The sequence below is a fragment of the Bombus flavifrons genome, chromosome 1 (genome assembly GCF_040668555.2).
Source record: "Bombus flavifrons isolate JBK064 chromosome 1, iyBomFlav1_principal, whole genome shotgun sequence".
Classification (NCBI taxonomy): domain Eukaryota; kingdom Metazoa; phylum Arthropoda; class Insecta; order Hymenoptera; family Apidae; genus Bombus; species Bombus flavifrons.
Genome location: NC_138442.1, coordinates 10,647,302 through 10,666,568, shown reverse-complemented (window position 1 = coordinate 10,666,568; position 19,267 = coordinate 10,647,302). Strand labels below are relative to the sequence as shown.

Sequence of the window (19,267 nt, the reverse complement as noted above, 5' to 3'; positions counted from 1 at the left end):
AGTGGACGAGAAACCTTAGACAAAGAATTCAGTAGCGAACTAAACGGTGATTACAACGGAATATAACGTTGTGTGAGAGTCAATAACCAGACACGATTGTCGATAATGGGTAAATGGAACGAAAGTTTTACCGATGAAAGTTTTTGTTTTTTTATAGCCATCGGTTCTTAGTGTACGTAATTCGCTGCGCAAACCAAGTAGCGCGCTGCCAGTTATTCATAAACGTTGACCGTCTACTTATTAAAATGACTAATTGATACGAAATCGATGGGGAAGTGCGTTTATTGAGCGGAAATTGCGAATCGTCCACAAATTGTTCCACCACGTTTGCCGTCCTATAACGACCTATGCAAACTCATCGTTATTCTCGTAACAAGTGACTCTAAACGACTATAATTAGATACTAGTTAAGGGGAGTCGGCATTTACCAAACAAAACTACCGGTCGATATTTCGTTCGCAAAAGAACAGTGAGTAACAATGGCACGTATTTCGATACACATATACGGCCTCCCGTTGTAAATGCGTCCAATTGTTATTTGTTTTCAAAACAGTAAATGTTCAATATGATCAAGATCGATATATTACAATCTTTATAAAACAAGATTTGTGAATAGACACGCGAAAAAACACGGAGCTTCATTTATGATATATTGTACATAGAAGATGTACAATTTCCAATTCCAAAAAATATAATATTTATAAAATTCCAATGGAAGGGGTACTGCGATAAAGAAATAGCTCTACTTTCCAGTAATTTGAATAAACCAACAACAACCAACTGAAGATCAACCACAATCAAACCACCTTTTCAAGCGTGTTATAAATTCATAGTCAACTAATATCCATAATAATAAACTTTTCCACGCTTGAATATTCCCTACAAATAAAATTTTAATATCGAAGCTGCCTCTTTATTACTGCAAACTTTTTAATTCCCAAAAGGTAGAATTTCCAGACGCAAATATAGCAGAGTTTTCAAATGCAAAAAAGTACAGAAAATCGATACTATCAAATATTACAAGCTTGGTGTAAAAAAGATTTTCCTACTAAGGCCAACATATAGAGCAGTTGTTAGACTGATAACGAAAGTAAAGAAAAAATGAACACGCCGCTGAAAGGAAGAAAAAATAGAGAAACGCTCTTTAATTTGTATTCTTGAACGAAGGTAAAAACAGGTCGGTTCTATGGAACGGTTCTATGGCTCGCGAAGCGCATTGCCCCTAGCCAAGGAGCAAAGACACAAAGAGCGAAGTTTGAAAATCTCTCGGTGGCTTTGAAAGCCCGGTCATTCCTCCATCTTTTCGATGCCGGCTGGCGGCGTTTAATGCCAGAGTCAGTCCACGATCCTTTACTATCGGTGTTTCTCGGCTCCTCGCTGCGTTCGTAATTCCGGCTTTCAGACGTCCAGACGGCCACCGTGACACTATTACGTATGCGCGATTCAAATGTCCGATTAATTTATTCGATAACATTCACGGAGAATCGATATGCGTGTGCCTCCCCTCTGATTAATAAATCCATTAATAAAACGCATAGACGATCCAATGAAACGTCAGAAATTTCATTTTTTTCGATAGTTAGATTAGACATTCTTCGTATAAATATAGAAATTTTGTTCTTGGGTTTCGTCTTATAAAATCATATGTTATGTCGTTTCGCGTAATTACAAATATACGATCGAAACGTAACCTGATCGTGCAGTAATCTTTAATTAAAACCGATTCACCAAACTTTCACAACTTCACAAACCTCGTGTCTTCAAGTCAAAACTTGTCTCTAAGTATTCCACTCATTCTCCAGGATATTTCATCAGAAAGTTCGGGTAACAGAGATACGATGCTAGTGGCTGCGTCTTATCTACCGACAAGATTTATACCTGGAAGCTTCGAGCAGTCCGAGTTCTTCTAAAATACCACACGTACCTATCTAGCACCGAAACCACATACTCGTAAAACTCTCTGTTAAAATAATTAGCCTGTTTCTCGAGCCATCTTGAAATAAGGTGGATAACTTGGTTCTCCTAGTCACGGAATATTACAACGATGTGGACCAACGGCCTCGGACACGGCGTCGGACACGGTTCGATTCGGTACGTTTACCTGCATGAAGCGCCATAGCGATTTATAGAAGGGTAGTATCCGGTCTCTTCGTAGTTCAAAGCCGTGTGGCGTGCTTTCTTCATACTGGTGCACGAGTAAAGGAACCATTACCCGGCCTGTAATGGAGGTATTCAAGCAGCTCACCTTTGACCCGAAAGCTCGTGGTACCGGTGCGCGTTTACTCAAGAAGATAGCCAGCCGATGACAACTTTTTCCTCCTTTTTCACGCGACACGAATTCCTCGAGAAGGCTGCCGCCTCCGGGAAATCTCGAAAGCCTCGTTTAACCGGATGAAGACGGTGTGTGTCGTCACGAGACATTCGTTTCCTTGTAAATCTCACTGCGCGTTTACATTAACGGTTGCTAAATAAATGCGTGTCGATTACGAGACGAACAAGACGTGAAACTCGTTGTTGCATGCGTGTCACTCGCGTGATTAACACGTTTGAGAGTTTCCTATTTTCACGATGTCTTCGATGGAAACAGAATTTCCCCACGATGAGTTTGACTTTTTATGAAAATCGATGTGCTATCGCGGATCGCCTCGAACGTTCTCGGGCTATGTTGGATGCAAATAGGTTAATCACTTTCGAAAGACTGAAAGCGAGCCAAATCGGCCGATCTCTTGTTACGCTTAAAAAATTGCTTCTCTAGAAAGTCAGTTGTAACGCAACGACGTATTATATTAGACGAGATTTGTCTTAACGATATCAACGAGAAAACTTCAATTTGGCAAGTTTTCAGTGTAATAACGCTTGTATAATGAGTTTTAGCGTTTTGGTAAAAGAATTGCTCGAAAGTGGGTGAAAAATGTGGCGATGATATTACTAGATAGGCTGCTAGAATGTATGAAGTTGTTCGTCAAGTTCGAACGAGGTAAGCAGCGATTGCAGAAGCAGGGTCGAGCGTGTGGGAAGCGTGAGATCGTGGGAAGCAGAAAAGTAGCAAGCATATTGTCGGACTGTTTCCCAATCGTTGAGACGATAAAATGGGAAAAGAAGGGAGGAACTTTGCCAGGACAAAGTCGGAATACTCGTCGTCTTCCTGAGTAATTTTACAAAGTGGTTGTATACGAAATCTGGCTTGCTGCTATTTCCATTGTCCGATGAACAACAAGACCAGAAAAATGATTACACAAGCTGATCCATCGAACTACATTTCGATTCTTCTTTCATTATTATAATTGCTTCATCGTATTATCCTCGTCGTCTTTATCGTTCAGAAATAATCCATATTAAAAATTAATTGGCTTACTTCAGATTAAGTCTGCCATAGCGAACATTATTAACTCCCAATCCCTGTTTCAACAGTACCTATCGATTTATCCGTTCATCTACCACGAGTATCCTCAACACTGCTACATTATTCGACATTCATGGGACTACTTGTATGAAGGAAGAAGATCAACGACCTGTCAATCCAAAATTAACCATCATCGTTCCTCTGTACGCACAGAAGGAAGAATGACAACATAATTCGTCAGCATCATGGCATGCCATTCACTCTGGCGCAATCGACATTGCCCTTTTGTTTACCGAGTCCCCTGCTCACAAACTGCACGGATCATGGATTTTTTAATTGCCAGCAAGCTCTGAGCGTGGATGAGCACAGAAGGGTCTGTTCGCGGGTTAATTCTTCTCATTCAACCTCACATTTTATACATGTGAAACAATTTCTTAACTAAATCTTTTACATACATTTGTTTATTTTCGGTCACATCTTTCAATATACATCGGCTCACGAAAAAGTATTTGAATTCCTCTAGATACCCTTCGTGTATTATATGAAATTTTTGTTAAATTTCATTAATACATATCAGTCGATTATTCATTATATTAATAAACCTCAATAATCAGGAGGCCCAAATTTAACACTTACATGTTGAAGATGACTACTCATACTGTATAATGGAATTTTAAACATATAACTTTGTGCATATTTGCAATAAATATTTGTTTAATAAATAAATATTAATAAATAAATATAAACGCTTAAAATAATAAAATATAAGTTTTCTATGACAAGTGTTCATATATTTTTGTAAACCGCTATGCATATTTTTCGATATTACGAATATCTTACTGAAGTCATAGTCGATGTCAATATTCATCAAAACAGCAAAGCTCTTTCTCTTTAAAGACCCGTTTTAAGCGTGGCCTTGCTCTTGGGGTAGATCGAGACTTACTCGAACGCGTCCATGCGGCACCCTTACTTTCTAACGAGTCCTCGCCGCCCTCGTCCATTGTCTCGCGGACGAATCAGCCCCGACGTGGTCGATAAAGCGCGAAAGTAGCTCGCCGTGATTTATCAAACCGTCGCTCTCTATAGTCGTGTGGAGAATTGAACAGAGAGGATGAAGTTCAGCTTAGGAGGTCGTCCGATAAACCTCCAGACTCATAAATTACCGCCATCGCGAAAAAGCACGATGTCTCGTCGATCGTTCATCTGTATTAGCCTTTTTAGAAAGCATTTTAGTGCACCTCCAACGAACACGTAATATTTTGCACCGTATAAAGAAGTTTTGTTCGTTAAAATAGTTGACGATAACTTTTTGTTCTCGTTTTAGCTTACAAAATATTTTATATTTTGCACGTTTCGAGCCACAACCATCGTAACCACCGGTCGATGCGTGTTAATTTAATTTTTCAGGCGGGCCGTGACGTTGACAAATTTCCGGAGTGACGCAACAATTCGGGAAAATTTTATACAAAATGGGTACAAGCGAATTTACACGGCACATAGTTGGAACGTTATCGTACGCTGGGGAGCGACGCGTTAGTAACAGCAACGCATGTATCAACGAAGGCATACAAACCGCGACGCTCGTGCCCCTGGAAATCCAATCTGTCGGTTCGCATCCCCTGTACGATCTTTCCACCGTTTCACGGCCGGATCGTTCCCTAATACGGTCGATAATACGTGTCGGAAACAGCTTTTCGCGACCAGTTTGAATGATTTGTGCAAAGCACGTGATTATGTAAGCGGATCGCAAGGGTGGAAAGCAGATTTCGCGGTTCGCCGTGTAAATTATGCGTATCCCACATTAGGGCGGAAAAAAGCCCTGCTCCCCCACCCACATAGGAAGCCCATATCTCGATCTAGAAAATGGTAGTACGAATCCATAAAAATCGCTGGAACCTGTGAGGATGGAGTTAACACATAACACTTGCTATGTAGAGTAGAACAATTTACGCGGTGTTTCGCAGAAACTAGCCTTCATTAAAACAAATTAACCTTACATCGTCTCGTCAGGGCAGAGAATAGATCTCGTGATACTTTGTCGTTTCGCGTACGGAAATCATAATATTAGTCGAGATACGACTACCGTTGTTGTTATCCGTGATCTCTCGTTATCAGAGACCCAAGTGATTTGTTAATTCATTCGATTGATATTAAATCTACAATCTTGCAACAATGCAAATCATAAGATGAAACCTGTTAATCTTGGACGAAACAAATTTGTATAATATATCAATTTGTAATTCAAATATCCAATGTTTGATTATGAAATAACGTGATCCAATGTAAAATTAAATTTCATCGAAAGATAAATGTCTGAAACAAACTACTGGAATTGGCTTGTACAAAGAAACTACGTATTTACTTCCTCTTGATCGTCTGCTTGCACGTTGTGGACATTCACGTAACACGTAAAGAGATCGAACGACTCAGTGGAACACGCATCACAATCGCACACGAAATCTTACGGCGAACGGAAGCACAGAACCGGAAGCACGTGGCTGAACTGCACGAACGACGTCGCAAGAAACACTGACTCGACGCCTGGCGTCGAATCGCTTCTGCGACGGCGCCTGTATCTCCGAAACGCGCGTCTATACGCAGACCGTCGCACGCGTCGAAATGCCTCGCAGAAGATGAATGCTATCTCGAAACTCGAAACTGCTGAATCGCAATGCTGTGATCGAACGCTTTGTAGACTATTCGAGCTCCTCGAACAAATGTTTCGAACGAACTGGAGTTTCATAACGATAAATCTATTTGAAGTAAGGAAATACAAGTAACAAATTTGTATGAATTTTTGCAATTTTTATTACATTAGTATATAAAAAAGTGTTGAAATTTATTTACTTTTATTTAATTTCGAATTTTGAAATGAGTTAAGATTTTATCAAGATTCCAATATTTGGATAATGACTTTTTTATTCCACCCTGTAAAATCACAATTTTCTGTTTCAATTAAAAAACAAAATAGCAGACGTGCAAGAGCTGATACTTTCGTATTAAATTTTAAATAGAAGCAGCCCACGCAACGTGGAACAAGTATACTATATGGAAGATGGTACAGAACAGAATCGATCTCTAGAGAGTCTGGCATGGTCTAGGTGAAGGATAAAAAATGTCTCGATTACGTCACTGGAGAATTCTTGGAGTACCCTGGTCCATATTGAACGAGAAAAGAAGATGTAATTAATGGTAGAGAGTAATTTGATGAGAGACAAATTTATATTGAAATGAAAGTTATACGTGGAAAATACGTAAACTTTACTTATACTCGATATAAAGAAACAAAATAAAAAAGACATAACTTAACTCCTATTAAAAAGATAATAAATAATTCATAAGCGAGTAATAACAATTAACTTCGTCCTGTTCATTAAAAACTTCATAAATAAATAATCCCAGTGTTTTTTATCTATACTTTCAAGATTAATTTTCCTTCGCGACTACTAATTTACCGCGTAAACGAAACCGTACAGATCTTACCACTTTTGAATATAAAATGAAACATAGGAACTACACGCAGGATTTTGATCAAGATCAAAAGTTTCCAGGCGAATCGAATAATTTAACACGTAACTCTTGTTATCTCGCAGCTTTACCGCAACTGAAATTAATTTAAAGAATAAAAGTCTATTATATCATAACTTTTTTCTTTTCGAAGCATATTACACGTTCCTGCTCCAATTATGTACTGTAACATATAATGCAAACGGTATAGTTGCGCTAAACTTATCGGTAACTTGAAATATTTTTGAACAAAACCTTTTCCTCGGAGTATTGTTTCACAATAGGGAGAGTTCGTGTCTTAATCCTATTGTTCAAGTAACGAAAGGGTTAACGAAGAAGCGTGTACTCTCGAAGAAAGGAGATTCAATTAAACGACTACCCCTCGCTCGCTATTCCATCTACTCGACCACGCCAACTACTTATCTGCCGGAAGTACTCGGCACGCACTGTTCCTTGACACTTCGATTAGCATATAACGTAGTAAGCAGAATCCATCCGTTCTCTCCACGATAATTACGATAATCGTAATCACCTAATCGCGAACCAGCCAATTTTTCACGCCACGATTTTCACGGTTCAATTATGATACATATAAAGCCAAAAAGCGTACAAAGTGTAAATGATAGATTTAACATCTTGTAAAAACCAGCATTTACAAATTGTTAATTAAATTAATCAGTTAATTGGAACGTTCACGATTATCAGACACTAATGATATGCAAAGTACAGATAAGGTAAGTGTGCACACAATCACGAAAGTATTCGAACATTTATAGACACCTTCTATGCACGTGTGTATTACGTGTCTCGTTACAGTGCTAATGCAATTTCAAAATATTCTATATAGCATTATTTGCACATAAAGATTTTCTATGGTATGTGTGCAAATATTTTTGTGAGTTTACTACTACCAGTGTAGATACAAATTGCAAAATGATAACAAGTTTGCAAACATCAGTCGTGATGCATTAATAAATATGAATGACGACGCGAGCCAATTTCTCCTATGGTGTAACGTTTACGATGAACAATAGAATTACACGGTTTGACGTATGAAATAACGTCGTATGCTAATTCGTACATACGCCACGTAGCCCCGCAAGTTTTCGCTCTGAAAGAGGATTAAATGGTGGTAGGCGATCATTTTGCATTCTATGTAACCGCACATTCCTGCGGTACGCAAACGGCGACCATCATCAAGGAATTGCAGCCTCATTCGATATAAATGACGTCTCTCAAAAGAAACGTCGAAATTCCATTAGTTTGAAATTTTACTCTCAGGAAATCTTGTGACAGTAAATAAAGAGCAACGATAAAACATGACCTGACTCGACTCACGATCGATACTATTCGCAATTTCATTCACAGCGTGATGTATAGCGTATCAATCACCATCAAACGAGGAATCACCAAGTACATTCGAATTATCATGCAATTGCTGTTTGTTACTATAATCTCCGGTAATAAAGAAGAAAATATGATACTGCGATAATATTTTCAAGGTTAAAGAAGAAAAGGAGAAAAAAGCCGGGTATGTTACATAAATGAAGACACGCGAGATCTACGGAAGAAGGTTGGCTCCGTATATTCTACGAGGTTTCATGTCTGATCGTAGAAAGTCAGATTATTTGGTGTATAAAATACGTGTTCTGAAAACGTATCGACTTCCTCTCCAACCATCCCCCACCCCCTTGTCTCCGAATGACAAGTATGTTTTATTCACGCTCCCCATTCATGGCGACCGAACACCAAAAAAAAGATTTACTATCGTTGACTGTCGTTTCGTCACGGATTTTAATCTCTCCGTGTGTCGTTCATCCGCGAGAAGAGTGATTAAACAACGAGCACCAGATACCAGAAAACGTAATAACAGCTGAGAACTAACTAACAAAAGTTCCACCAAGCAAAGACGAACAAAGTTTAAAGCCGTCCGAAAACCACAGTGCAGCCATTTCCTACTCGATGTAACGGTAGAGACTTAAATAACTCACGAGCAGAGGTCACACTAGCGGAACCATCGACTTTTTGGTGAATCTAGAATGAAAATAAAGCTCACGTAGCTCACCGTCGGTGATACTTACGAGAGCGCTCAACGTTTAAAACATGATAAATTGAAGAGATAATTTCAAACTCCATTCTACGTTTCCTAGAAACTTAATCTGTGTATTGTATTTCGTCCGTGTGTATTATCTAGTCGCAGAGACTCTGGGACTACAGACGTATTTAGTCTCTGTGACTAATAATTCATATTAGAGACTTGTTTAGTCTCTGTGATTAAATAATATCTGCGTATCGTTATAAGAGGTTATTGCATTATACACTCGGCTAATTCAGTATACATACTCTTCTTGTATACGCTTCTCGCTCAAGATGACTAGTGACACTGGCTGTCGATTTACAGGATTTTTAGTATTACTTATTCACTGCAAGCTCTACATTCGGAAAAGCAAACTTTACCAATGTCGACGAATTTACTGCTGAAATTTTCTCTCGACCGTCTCTCGAAGCGTTTCGTCCTTCATCCTGTGAAAAGACGGGATACTCTAATAGCCTCCCCCATAGCATATTAGCTACCGACGTAGCTCGGGTCTAACTTGCATAGCGTTATCAACATCGCGATAAATATAATCTCATATTTCCTTAAACAACGTTCCATGAGATTATAAATCTTATATTGCGTTCCTGAAAACTCTAAGAAGCAGTATCGCAAAGCATAGCACGTTTCTCATATAGTATACCCAATCTCTCTGACCCTTCTTTGACCTTCACCTACGCATTGAATTTATTGCTCACGGTCAACTTCTATGTAAGGAACTTATAGGTATATACGTTTGCGTTTGACGACTTGTATTCTTTCCTCGAAATTCCACCTTGAATGCAATTTTTACGGAATGTTTCACATCGAAGAAGGAGCAAAGGTAGAAAGTAATAACGTTCTCGTACACGATTCGCTCGATTACACTCGTGGCCTCTTTATAACCGGCGTCTGTATGCTTTTAAACGACATCCGCGCAATTATGGATGCACGAGGGCACGGAAATTATTTGCGACCAGCTGTCGGCGGCAGTTTTACGGTGAAAGTGAAACGTACGAGGCAGTCGATTAATAAACAGAGGGGGCTTCCCTCGAACCAATTTCTCGAACGCATCTGGAACTTCCTCGATGGTTATCTGAACGATTTAAGAATAAGGCAGATTCGATGAAATACGTACGCGATAAACAGCAATTAGCCGAACAAGTTGCAGAGAGAAATTTCTGGATAAAAAGTCTCGACGGTTTCAAATATTCAATGGAGAAACTCTATTGGAAATATTAATCAACGAGGCGAGAAGAGACTATATTCCTCGTTCTTTATGCACTCTATTCTGAATGGGAGATATTGAATCAGTCGGAGAAATCGAATCGAACGTGTTAACAATGAAAACAAAGGGGGGAGATGAAAGATGTTTCTACGTTTATTTACCTCTCGAACAAAACCCAGGAACGAAAAGTTCAAGCTAATTACTGAAATCGAAACGATATCTGTTTAAAAGTCTTATTACGCGATTATGTCAGACATTTCTGCGCAAACATTTATTATCCATTGTTCGATCCGATTTACTTTTCGAGTTCCTCTAGGAAGATTAAAGCGAAAGAAGACAATGTAAATTCGGCTTTGCGCGGATGTAACCAAGAACTGCGACGATTCGCAGAGCAACGTTCGTTCCGGGCTGTGTACTTCCTTTAACTGACTGTGTGTTTTTCCTCTCCCCAACACGTTCACACGTTCCTTCCCATCTTCGAGATTTCCTCCCTTCAATATCAAAGCGTACATGCAGCAAATCATGTTTCCATCAATGGAAAATCGTGGAAACGGATGGGAGAAGACAAGCGGACAGGAAACCGTTTCTGTGCCGGATATGGCACAGAATACTAATAGGTTGTAGGGTAATCGTTATACCTGTATCATTTCCGATTCCTTTTTCTTTTACTTTGTATTGTAAGCCGATATAACTCAGATGAAAAGGAACCAGGTATATCATAAAACTTTTTACGATTTAGAAATTTCCGGCTATATAGAAACTTCCTTGAAACCACGACTGAAAGTTGCTTACGCAGCTCTCAGTCTTCAAAACTTAGAAATTCGCTTAATGTCAAACTTCTCCAATTAATCTAACAAAGACTCATAACAATGAAGTATCTGAAAGTTTCATTTTCGTATCAAGATATACGACAGTCGTAAGCTTCGAGAAGTTATCGCGTATCAACAGCTAAGATTTATTCACGTTTCACGGCACATAAAATAAAGTCAATAAGCAAGTACGTAAACCAAAATCAACAAGTACCTTTTCATACGATTGAATGATTCCTCAAGTGCAATTTCTTCATTTAGCAAATGATATTTAAATAGTTCCAGCCAAAAGTGTACAGACTATTTTTAGCAGACCCAGTTAAATTATGATAAAAAACACTAAGAATTGAGAAATTATCGAGCACATCCAACATTGCTACTAACCCGCTCGTAATCGTTAAGTCTGCGTTGTATCAATGATTCTTCGTCGTTGGGCTTCGCGTACATCGATTTTGCGTAAACATGCGTATCAGCGCGATTCGTATTGAATAAATAATTCTCCCCTTCTCGCTCTTAGCAACCAGTGGTTTCGACGAAAATCGTGGAAGATAAGGCTATGGTTACGCTGGATGCTTTTTCTGACGAAGTGGCATGAACTGAAATATATGAAGATGATAAGTACATTTTCCTCGATTTTCTGACTTTAACGCGACTTTACGACTAACAGACATTTTCATTCGTCAAAACGACAGTTCGCTAAAAAACACATCCACTATAACCATAGTTCAAGAGCAGTTCGTCGTCTATTTACCACCTGACTGCATATAGTTCGCAAACATGTTTGCGAAACACAGAGATATCGCGTAGTGTGGATACAAAAATATTTGCAAACATCTTGCAAACGCTGTGCGCAAACAATGTTTTTGAACTGTTCACTAGCGAATACGCGCCTTAACGAGTGCTCAAACATTCTCGCGTACCGAATGGATTTTCAGTGACAAATGACGCGTTTGATGCAATATGTAAACTCCCGTGGAGTAATCGAGCTCGAAAGAAAAATCGACAGATTACTGTTTCGTATACACCGTTACTCATCGATTTCCAAAGAGGCAGACAATTAAAGAAACAGGCAATAGCACTTGGAAGGTCGAATCAACTGGCGCGTCGGCGCCGCGATCGATGTTTCGGAGTCGCTATCGGCTCTGTGCTTCTTGGTTGAGCGACAGACCGATAAATGAGGAACACGAGCGTGCATACGCGCGAGAACGAAAGAACGAACGAAAGAACGGACAAACGAACGAAAGAACGGACAAACAAACGAACGAAAGAACAGACAAACGAACGAATTCAACGTGGAAGGCCAAGTTCGTGGCGACCTTCGTCTACACGATTTCAGGTGAGATCGTGACTAAAGAGCGCGATCGAGTATACTTTCGATCGTTGTACCAGGGAATAGCATGCTGGTTTATCCACGATGGAGAAACGAAAGATCGTTGAATTTCACCGACCTAAAAAACATTCGTCCACGTTGCTTCCTGTCGTTCGAATTTCGACGATAAAACGCGCAATAAAAACAATTTCGCGTGAAATGGAATGCTCTGGAGTCGAGACACGCGTACGATTCAACTTCGTTTTTCTATTGACGATAAGTTTAGATCGGTTAGAATGGTTAGACGGTCACCTCGAAGTCATTCGAAAGAAGTTGTTCGCGCGACGCGGCAACAATACCGTGAAATAACGTTGTTTCTTGCAGTGCAGCTCCGACCGCAGAACCTCGCGTAACGTTAAGTGCGGCTTTTTTAGTCTGATCGTCGTGTCCGTTAGATTTCGTGCACCTATCGGGGTAAAGGGGGACATTAGTGTAATTCCGCGTAACTCGAGCAGGACTTTAACCCTTAACTGAAAACATCCGTGCGTTACGGTTCTATGGTAATACGAACGATTATGTCGGCTACGCTGATGTTTCTAACAGTATCGAACATTTCCGTGTATTTTTTGAAAGCTTCACTAAAAGACATAAAGACTACTGTGTTAATATTAATTGTAAAACGAATTATATAGTACATAAAGAGTAAAAGAAAATTGAATACTGTTTAAGTTTGCAAAATTTAGTTAAGACATTTCATATGAAATATATGACCATATTGTACCTTCCCAAAGTGTCTTTGGAAAAATCCTCAACCACAGTAATCGCCGACGAAGCCACGACGACCATGGTAAAGCTTCTCTCCCATATCTCGTCGTTGACGAGAAGTGTTTCTATTTCGAAAATCTTGTTCTCAAACCGTAACACTAATAAACAGCATCCACTATCACTTCTAATGAAAAAATTGCTGCTTCATAGACCAATGAAACACCATACGAGGAAAAAGGTATTCAATCAGTTTCTGTCCACTCTTCGATTCTCGTTTTCAATTTGCAATGCAAAAACACTAGCAGACTTCACCGTTCGAAAGCTTTATCAATCATCATTTTCGAGACACGTTTACAGGGAAGTTCGTGTAGTCGGTTGGTGGCAAAGGGCTAACGACGCTTTTAATTAACAGCGAGCGAAAGGATACGCTAATGCGAGTCAAGAGCCGACATTCGTCAGCGCCTCAACGAATCAACTCGTCACTCGATATTCATCAAGCTAGGTCAGTTACGAACTACATACGTCTCTGGCCGTCACGAAACTTCTAACGACCCGAGATACTCGTCTCATAGGAATACACGACGTTTCGCGAACATTTTCATCGACACTGCCGTCTAAAGCTCACTCGTATCGAACTCGATCAAATACTTCGTATCGTATGATCTCGATAAAGTCATACGGTCGACGATTCGCACATTGAACCTTTATCGTTTCTGTGTCCGTTTGCCTCGCGCTTGCTGAGAATCTTCGAGTCACGCGAGCATTCCGTGTATTACAAAAACGTCGATCCCTCTAAATATAAAACGAAGAACGATCGAAGCTGAATCACGGTTTTGTGAAGCAGTTCGCCATACGTTTCTTTTCCTCTCCGATCCCACTTTTGGTTGCTCGACAGGTTTGGTAAACAGGAGCGTTCTCGGTGGCTGGCCTGATCAAAGGATGATTCGTGAAACGAGCAACGACGTCTCGGAAACACGGCACGCGAGCGCGCAGAGCCGGCGATACACCGTCTGCAGTGTTGATGTGAAGAGGAAGAAGATACGACTGAAGGTGCTCAGCGGCGTTCAAGGCGCATTCACCTTGGCTCCACGCACCTGTGTGCACGCGTGAGCGAATCCGCGCGCTTTCTCTCTCTGTCTGTCTAGCGGATACACGGCGTGCACACGCTCGTGACCGCTTCGGCCCGTGTCCACGCGAATTTTACGCTCGCCCCGCGAATCGCCGGAGAGTTTCACCGCGACCGGCATCTACGGCCTTGATCTTGGCTCGCGATGTCTTGGCCACCGATGCTCGGGGACACAATCTCGCGGGTCACGACGTTGTGTCGGTCGCAACCGGTTCGAGATGGTAGCAAATATAAAAATCCGAGAGTTGCGCAGATCCGTGCTGGCATTCGAGTGTCGCGAATTTTTTACGTTTGAGAGAACACATATCGTTATCGGATCTCTTATCAAATTCTACGCTTGTAAGATATTTTTTATTCCACTTCGAAGCTAAGCTAATTATCCGCATGCTCGTTGTAGATTATCGATCATCACGCTCGTCTGCTTTTTCAACGATTTTCCACGTGCATACGTCGCCTAGTTTCTCTGAAAGTCAGAATCTTGCATACACGTGAAGATCAACAGAATAGAAGATGAGAGAGCGTGAGGCAGAAAAGGGCAATTAAGCTCATCGGAAAGAGACCAGACTGGCGGACGCAACCTTAAATACCTCCCAGCGCAATTAAAACATCGTTAATCTCAGTAATGAGAGCGCACGCGTTGACGCAGCTTTAACGCAATTACAATATACCGTGCGCTGTCACAGTCTGAATGCGATGAAACTCAAGATTTAAATACACGTCTGCGATCCTGACGAGTGATACGACTTCAATCGAGACCTCGTATAGTCTACCGATATAACCTTCCTACCAAATCCGTTAACCGTGAGGTTCTCTCTTCAACGGACCGAGGACGGAATTAATTCGCGATCGAAAGTCATTTTGCCGAACTCGTTCCTCATTGAAATTCGGCCTCTGAAACTGCTTATTTTTTCTATTCTCACTTTGTTTCTAAAATAGAAATATTCTGAAATGTTGTGTTTCTTCTCAAGGATACCATAGGTCGAGGACTTCGTGGTCGAAAGATTATTAGTAATAACTTCGAACTGTATTTCTTTAAACTTGAACTGTTTTTATTTGGCTATTGTAATTTCTCAAATGCTTTTCCAAAAATGTCATACTCATTAATATATAATAATATATATACAATAAGAAATACTGCAATATTACCAGAGATTCCAAACATACCATACCATACAGATACCAGATTTTGTTTTAATTCACGGATCAACTTATTTCAGTTAAAATCCACCATTAGATCTAGACATGTATTTCATTTATTTCTCAGTGATAAAACATTACTTGATTTTTTTAACGATAATTAATTTTATTTCTGCAATAATTTTTTCGATTCTTCATCAGTATATACCAATGAATCATTTGAAAAATAATAGAAAGATTTTAGTATAAATTTCCACAAGCTTTCATGACTAAATACTAAAATAATAACGTGCCTTAATATTTGATCCATTTTATCTATATTTTCCACAAACCATATACTTCGTCATTTGTACTACTTTTTCTTATAATCACTCGTTTATCTCGAGCCATTCATCGCTGTGAGCGACATGCGTCCAATTAATGCACTGGAAGTGTCTACCGACGCATTAGTAGCGTTTTCAACTTTCTAACGCGACAAGCAGAAGATAAAGGGAAGAAAGCACGTTCACGGTGAAAATTCCGAAAGAAACCAACCATGCTTTTGAAGTTACAAATATGTGCCGTTCTGTGGAGAAATAAAACTTGCAGAAAAAAGCATCGTTAATTGGCATCGAAATATACGATTAAATCAATGATAAAGACGAAGCTTCCAGATTGTCAGTCTAATAGAGAATTTCACGGTGGATCCAATCGCGATAATTTGAGTCACGGAAGTTTCTAATTAGAAATGAAAATTATACGATGGGGAAAATGTTTGTCTATCAGATCGAATGGAGCAGAATATATGCATAGTGCGGTTAGACAAACACGCAAGCTCATAGATCTAAGCCGTTAGTGACTTGGAGGAGTATAGGAAGTGTTTAATTACGATGGACTTTAATCTTGAAGGTAAGGACGATATATGTGATGTGCATGTGAAACGTGATGTGGAAAGAGAATATTCTTGTGTAGAATTGCGGTAGACTAATTTTAGAGTGCTAGAATTTGATCTAAGAAATGGCGACGAAGGCAACGTGGTTTATGACACGTATGAATTTGGTAATTTAGTTAATTAGGGAATAACTAAACACGCTTGCTTCTGCCTTCATTTATTACATAAACATTTAAAATAGAATAACAATGAGTAATTTATCATGTGGCCGGAAGAAGTGCAAAACTTTAAAGACAATAAGAAAAAAAATAGACATCATTTGTAGCATATATAATAAATATACACATTTTTTTCTAGTTTATTCATGCAAGTATTTCATCGTAAAGAAATTAAGGAAAGAAAATGTTCGATAAATACGAATAATAGCTGGTAAAAAAATTAGTAATACTTAATCTGAATGAATACGTCAAAAAAGTTAAAAGACATAACAGCCGTGTTTAGTAATATCCGAATTTAAGACCGATTTCGGTGAAAATCGTAGAAAGTATATGTAAACCTTGTCGACACATAGTGCAGATATCGGCTGCGACATATGGCACTGACGCAATGCATACGATTCAGTAAAAATAACGGGACACGGTGATCTCTCGCTGAAACTGGTTTTCCGGGGTACCGGTGATGTTACTTCAATCACGATGGGGCCCCAAGCAGCGTAGTAATCAAAGAAATTACTGTTGCGCTAGGCATTGACCAGTAGTATTCGGATTTCACTAAACATGGGTCATCGGATTAATTGAACGCGAATGTAAACGCGATACTCTTCGCAACAGCACTTTCATTCGATCGTAAAGGACGTAATAACCAATGTGAAACTGAATAAACTATACATACATGAGTTATATAGAAGAAAAAAATATCAAAACATACTGAATATGATATAATAAATACATATGTATACATATATCACATGAAAGAAAAGCAATGAAATGCTATAAAATAACCTGCCACGGAGGTTGATCTCCAACTGGCTCACCGGCGCAAGTAATGCCATTTCCAGAGAAAACGGAAACAGACGAGAACGAGTCATTCATTGTCGCCGACAAAGTGTACTTTCTCAAATGATTGTGTGCGTAGAACGATTCACCATGAGCGACAGGCGCGTGCTCGAATGCGTGAGATGCGTGAAATGCATTAGACCGCGTGGTACGCACGTGTTTAAAACCAGTTTCACGTGAATCTAAACGACTCCCGCAAAGCGTATTTCCCATTGGAATGCCACGGTCGCAATCTTACTCAGCCGGTAGTCCTGACGACCGGCTGATTCGTTACGAACGCGTCAGATCGTGTCATAACGTATTAAAGCATGAGCACGTTCAAACTGCAGAGACCAGAACCCTCGCCATTCGACCCATTATTCTTTTATCGATAGTCGAGTCGCATGCGAAATATAATAAAACGTGCTTTGCAGTATGCTCTTTCAGTACCCTCCGTACGAAACAATAATTTATCGCAGGCATTATGGTTACGACATTGATTTTAATCATTCATAGCACGCGGTGTTTCATATTAAAGTTTAGTACACACCGACTGACTCTATGGCTTTCATGATATCGATAAAGAACAAATACGAATATTTTTGGTAGAATTTAGAAAATGCCCGTTAAGTATGAATTTCGAAGTAAAGTTCTATTGTATCCAGCGCTAGACGATGAAACTGAAAGGCATCGTATCTATACATTATCGACTATCCGAATTCAAGGACCACTTAGCCTCGAAAGCGTCTATAACTTGACAGCACATCGTGTTAAGTGAGCAAAGTGAGGTTAAGTATCGACACAGCAGACGACAACTTGGCAGGAATTCTATGCCCTCACAATCTAATTTCGAAGAAATATTCCGGGAACGTGAGTCAAAAGAGCAATCTACGCGCATAAGAACACTGTCTGCCCACAGTTGATCTGTCTGTTGCTTTTTATAAAGACTTTCGTAAAGAATCGATCGGTATGTTTAAATTCATGTAAATCTTGACTGGAAGATTCTCTTTTAAACGAGGAACTTGTGTAATTTCGTTCAATTAGGCTATCGCTCGGCTTGTAATTGGCTTCAATTCGTGGTAAAAATAAACAGAGCGAGTTGACAGTAATGCTAGCAGGGTGGCACGAACGTGCGTAGGAGATCATCTCCAACCAAGCAGTTGCCCGATCGTTTCCCACCAAGAAAGCAATTTCCCGCCAAAGGCCGTTCAATGGGTGAGTATACATAACTGACGAGGTTCAGGAATTATATAACTATTGTTGCACGACTCGCAAATAAAGGCTACTTACCGCTGATCAAGGCGAAAAACGTCAGGATCGCGCGCACACACACACGTTACACCTCGCACTGCTTAAGGCAAACTGCCGTACCGTGGCGCTGTTGCTCATCGCCATCTTGGATCGATCAGTCGGCAGTCGAAAAGTGCGCAGATTTTGATTCTCGAACTGTTCTGACGCCATATTCGAATAACGGTCGTTATGTTCGTCTTGAAATTAGAGGTGAGTAATAAACTAATACTTTCCTTCACGATCATTACTTTCATCTAATCTGCACTAAATCAAAGCACAAATAATAACAATCGACGCTTTATATGTTAATTACCGTCCACACGTTTTATTTGTATATATACAATGATATCATTCTCATGTTATCATCTCATTATCATCTTGCAAATAGCGCATATAATACAAAGCGTTATACCGATAAATAAATAACAACAAAGGTTTTATAGTACACGATCTATTGTAGTACACGTTTGAAAAAATATAAAAATAAACAAGAAAATGGAAAATATGATAAATGCAAATTTCATAACTATATTGAATAATAGTGCAAATGTAGTACACAATTAGTTCATTCCGTATATCACGGATAATAATTATTCATTCAAATTTCGATTTTTTTTTTTTTTATTTAATTTATGTATTCTTCACAATTGAATTCTCATTTTTAAATAACACACTTCTTTCACATACATAATTTACCTACATACATAATTCATTAGGATCATTGCAGATAATAATTAAATATTTCTTAGGTGGCGTAGAGAATTATATTAGGTA

At 39.4% G+C, this 19,267-nt stretch overlaps 1 protein-coding gene across 4 annotated transcripts in view; it reads right to left on the bottom strand.

Moving 5' to 3' along the window:
• LOC138186308 (WD repeat-containing protein 47) overlaps window positions 1-18,571 on the bottom strand; it is an 81,233-nt gene extending 62,662 nt beyond the window's left edge. For 2 of the 4 annotated variants that reach the window (XM_069126061.1, XM_069126071.1), the window contains exon 1: window positions 13,052-13,131. In XM_069126061.1, coding sequence (XP_068982162.1) covers window positions 13,052-13,116 — 65 coding nt within the window. In that variant the 5' untranslated portion in view covers window positions 13,117-13,131. Of the gene's footprint in view, window positions 1-5,705; window positions 5,835-13,051; window positions 13,132-18,493 lie in introns of those variants that run through there. The other 2 variants (XM_069126090.1, XM_069126081.1) reach the window with 2 other exon arrangements.
• Window positions 18,572-19,267: the final 696 nt, after the last annotated feature.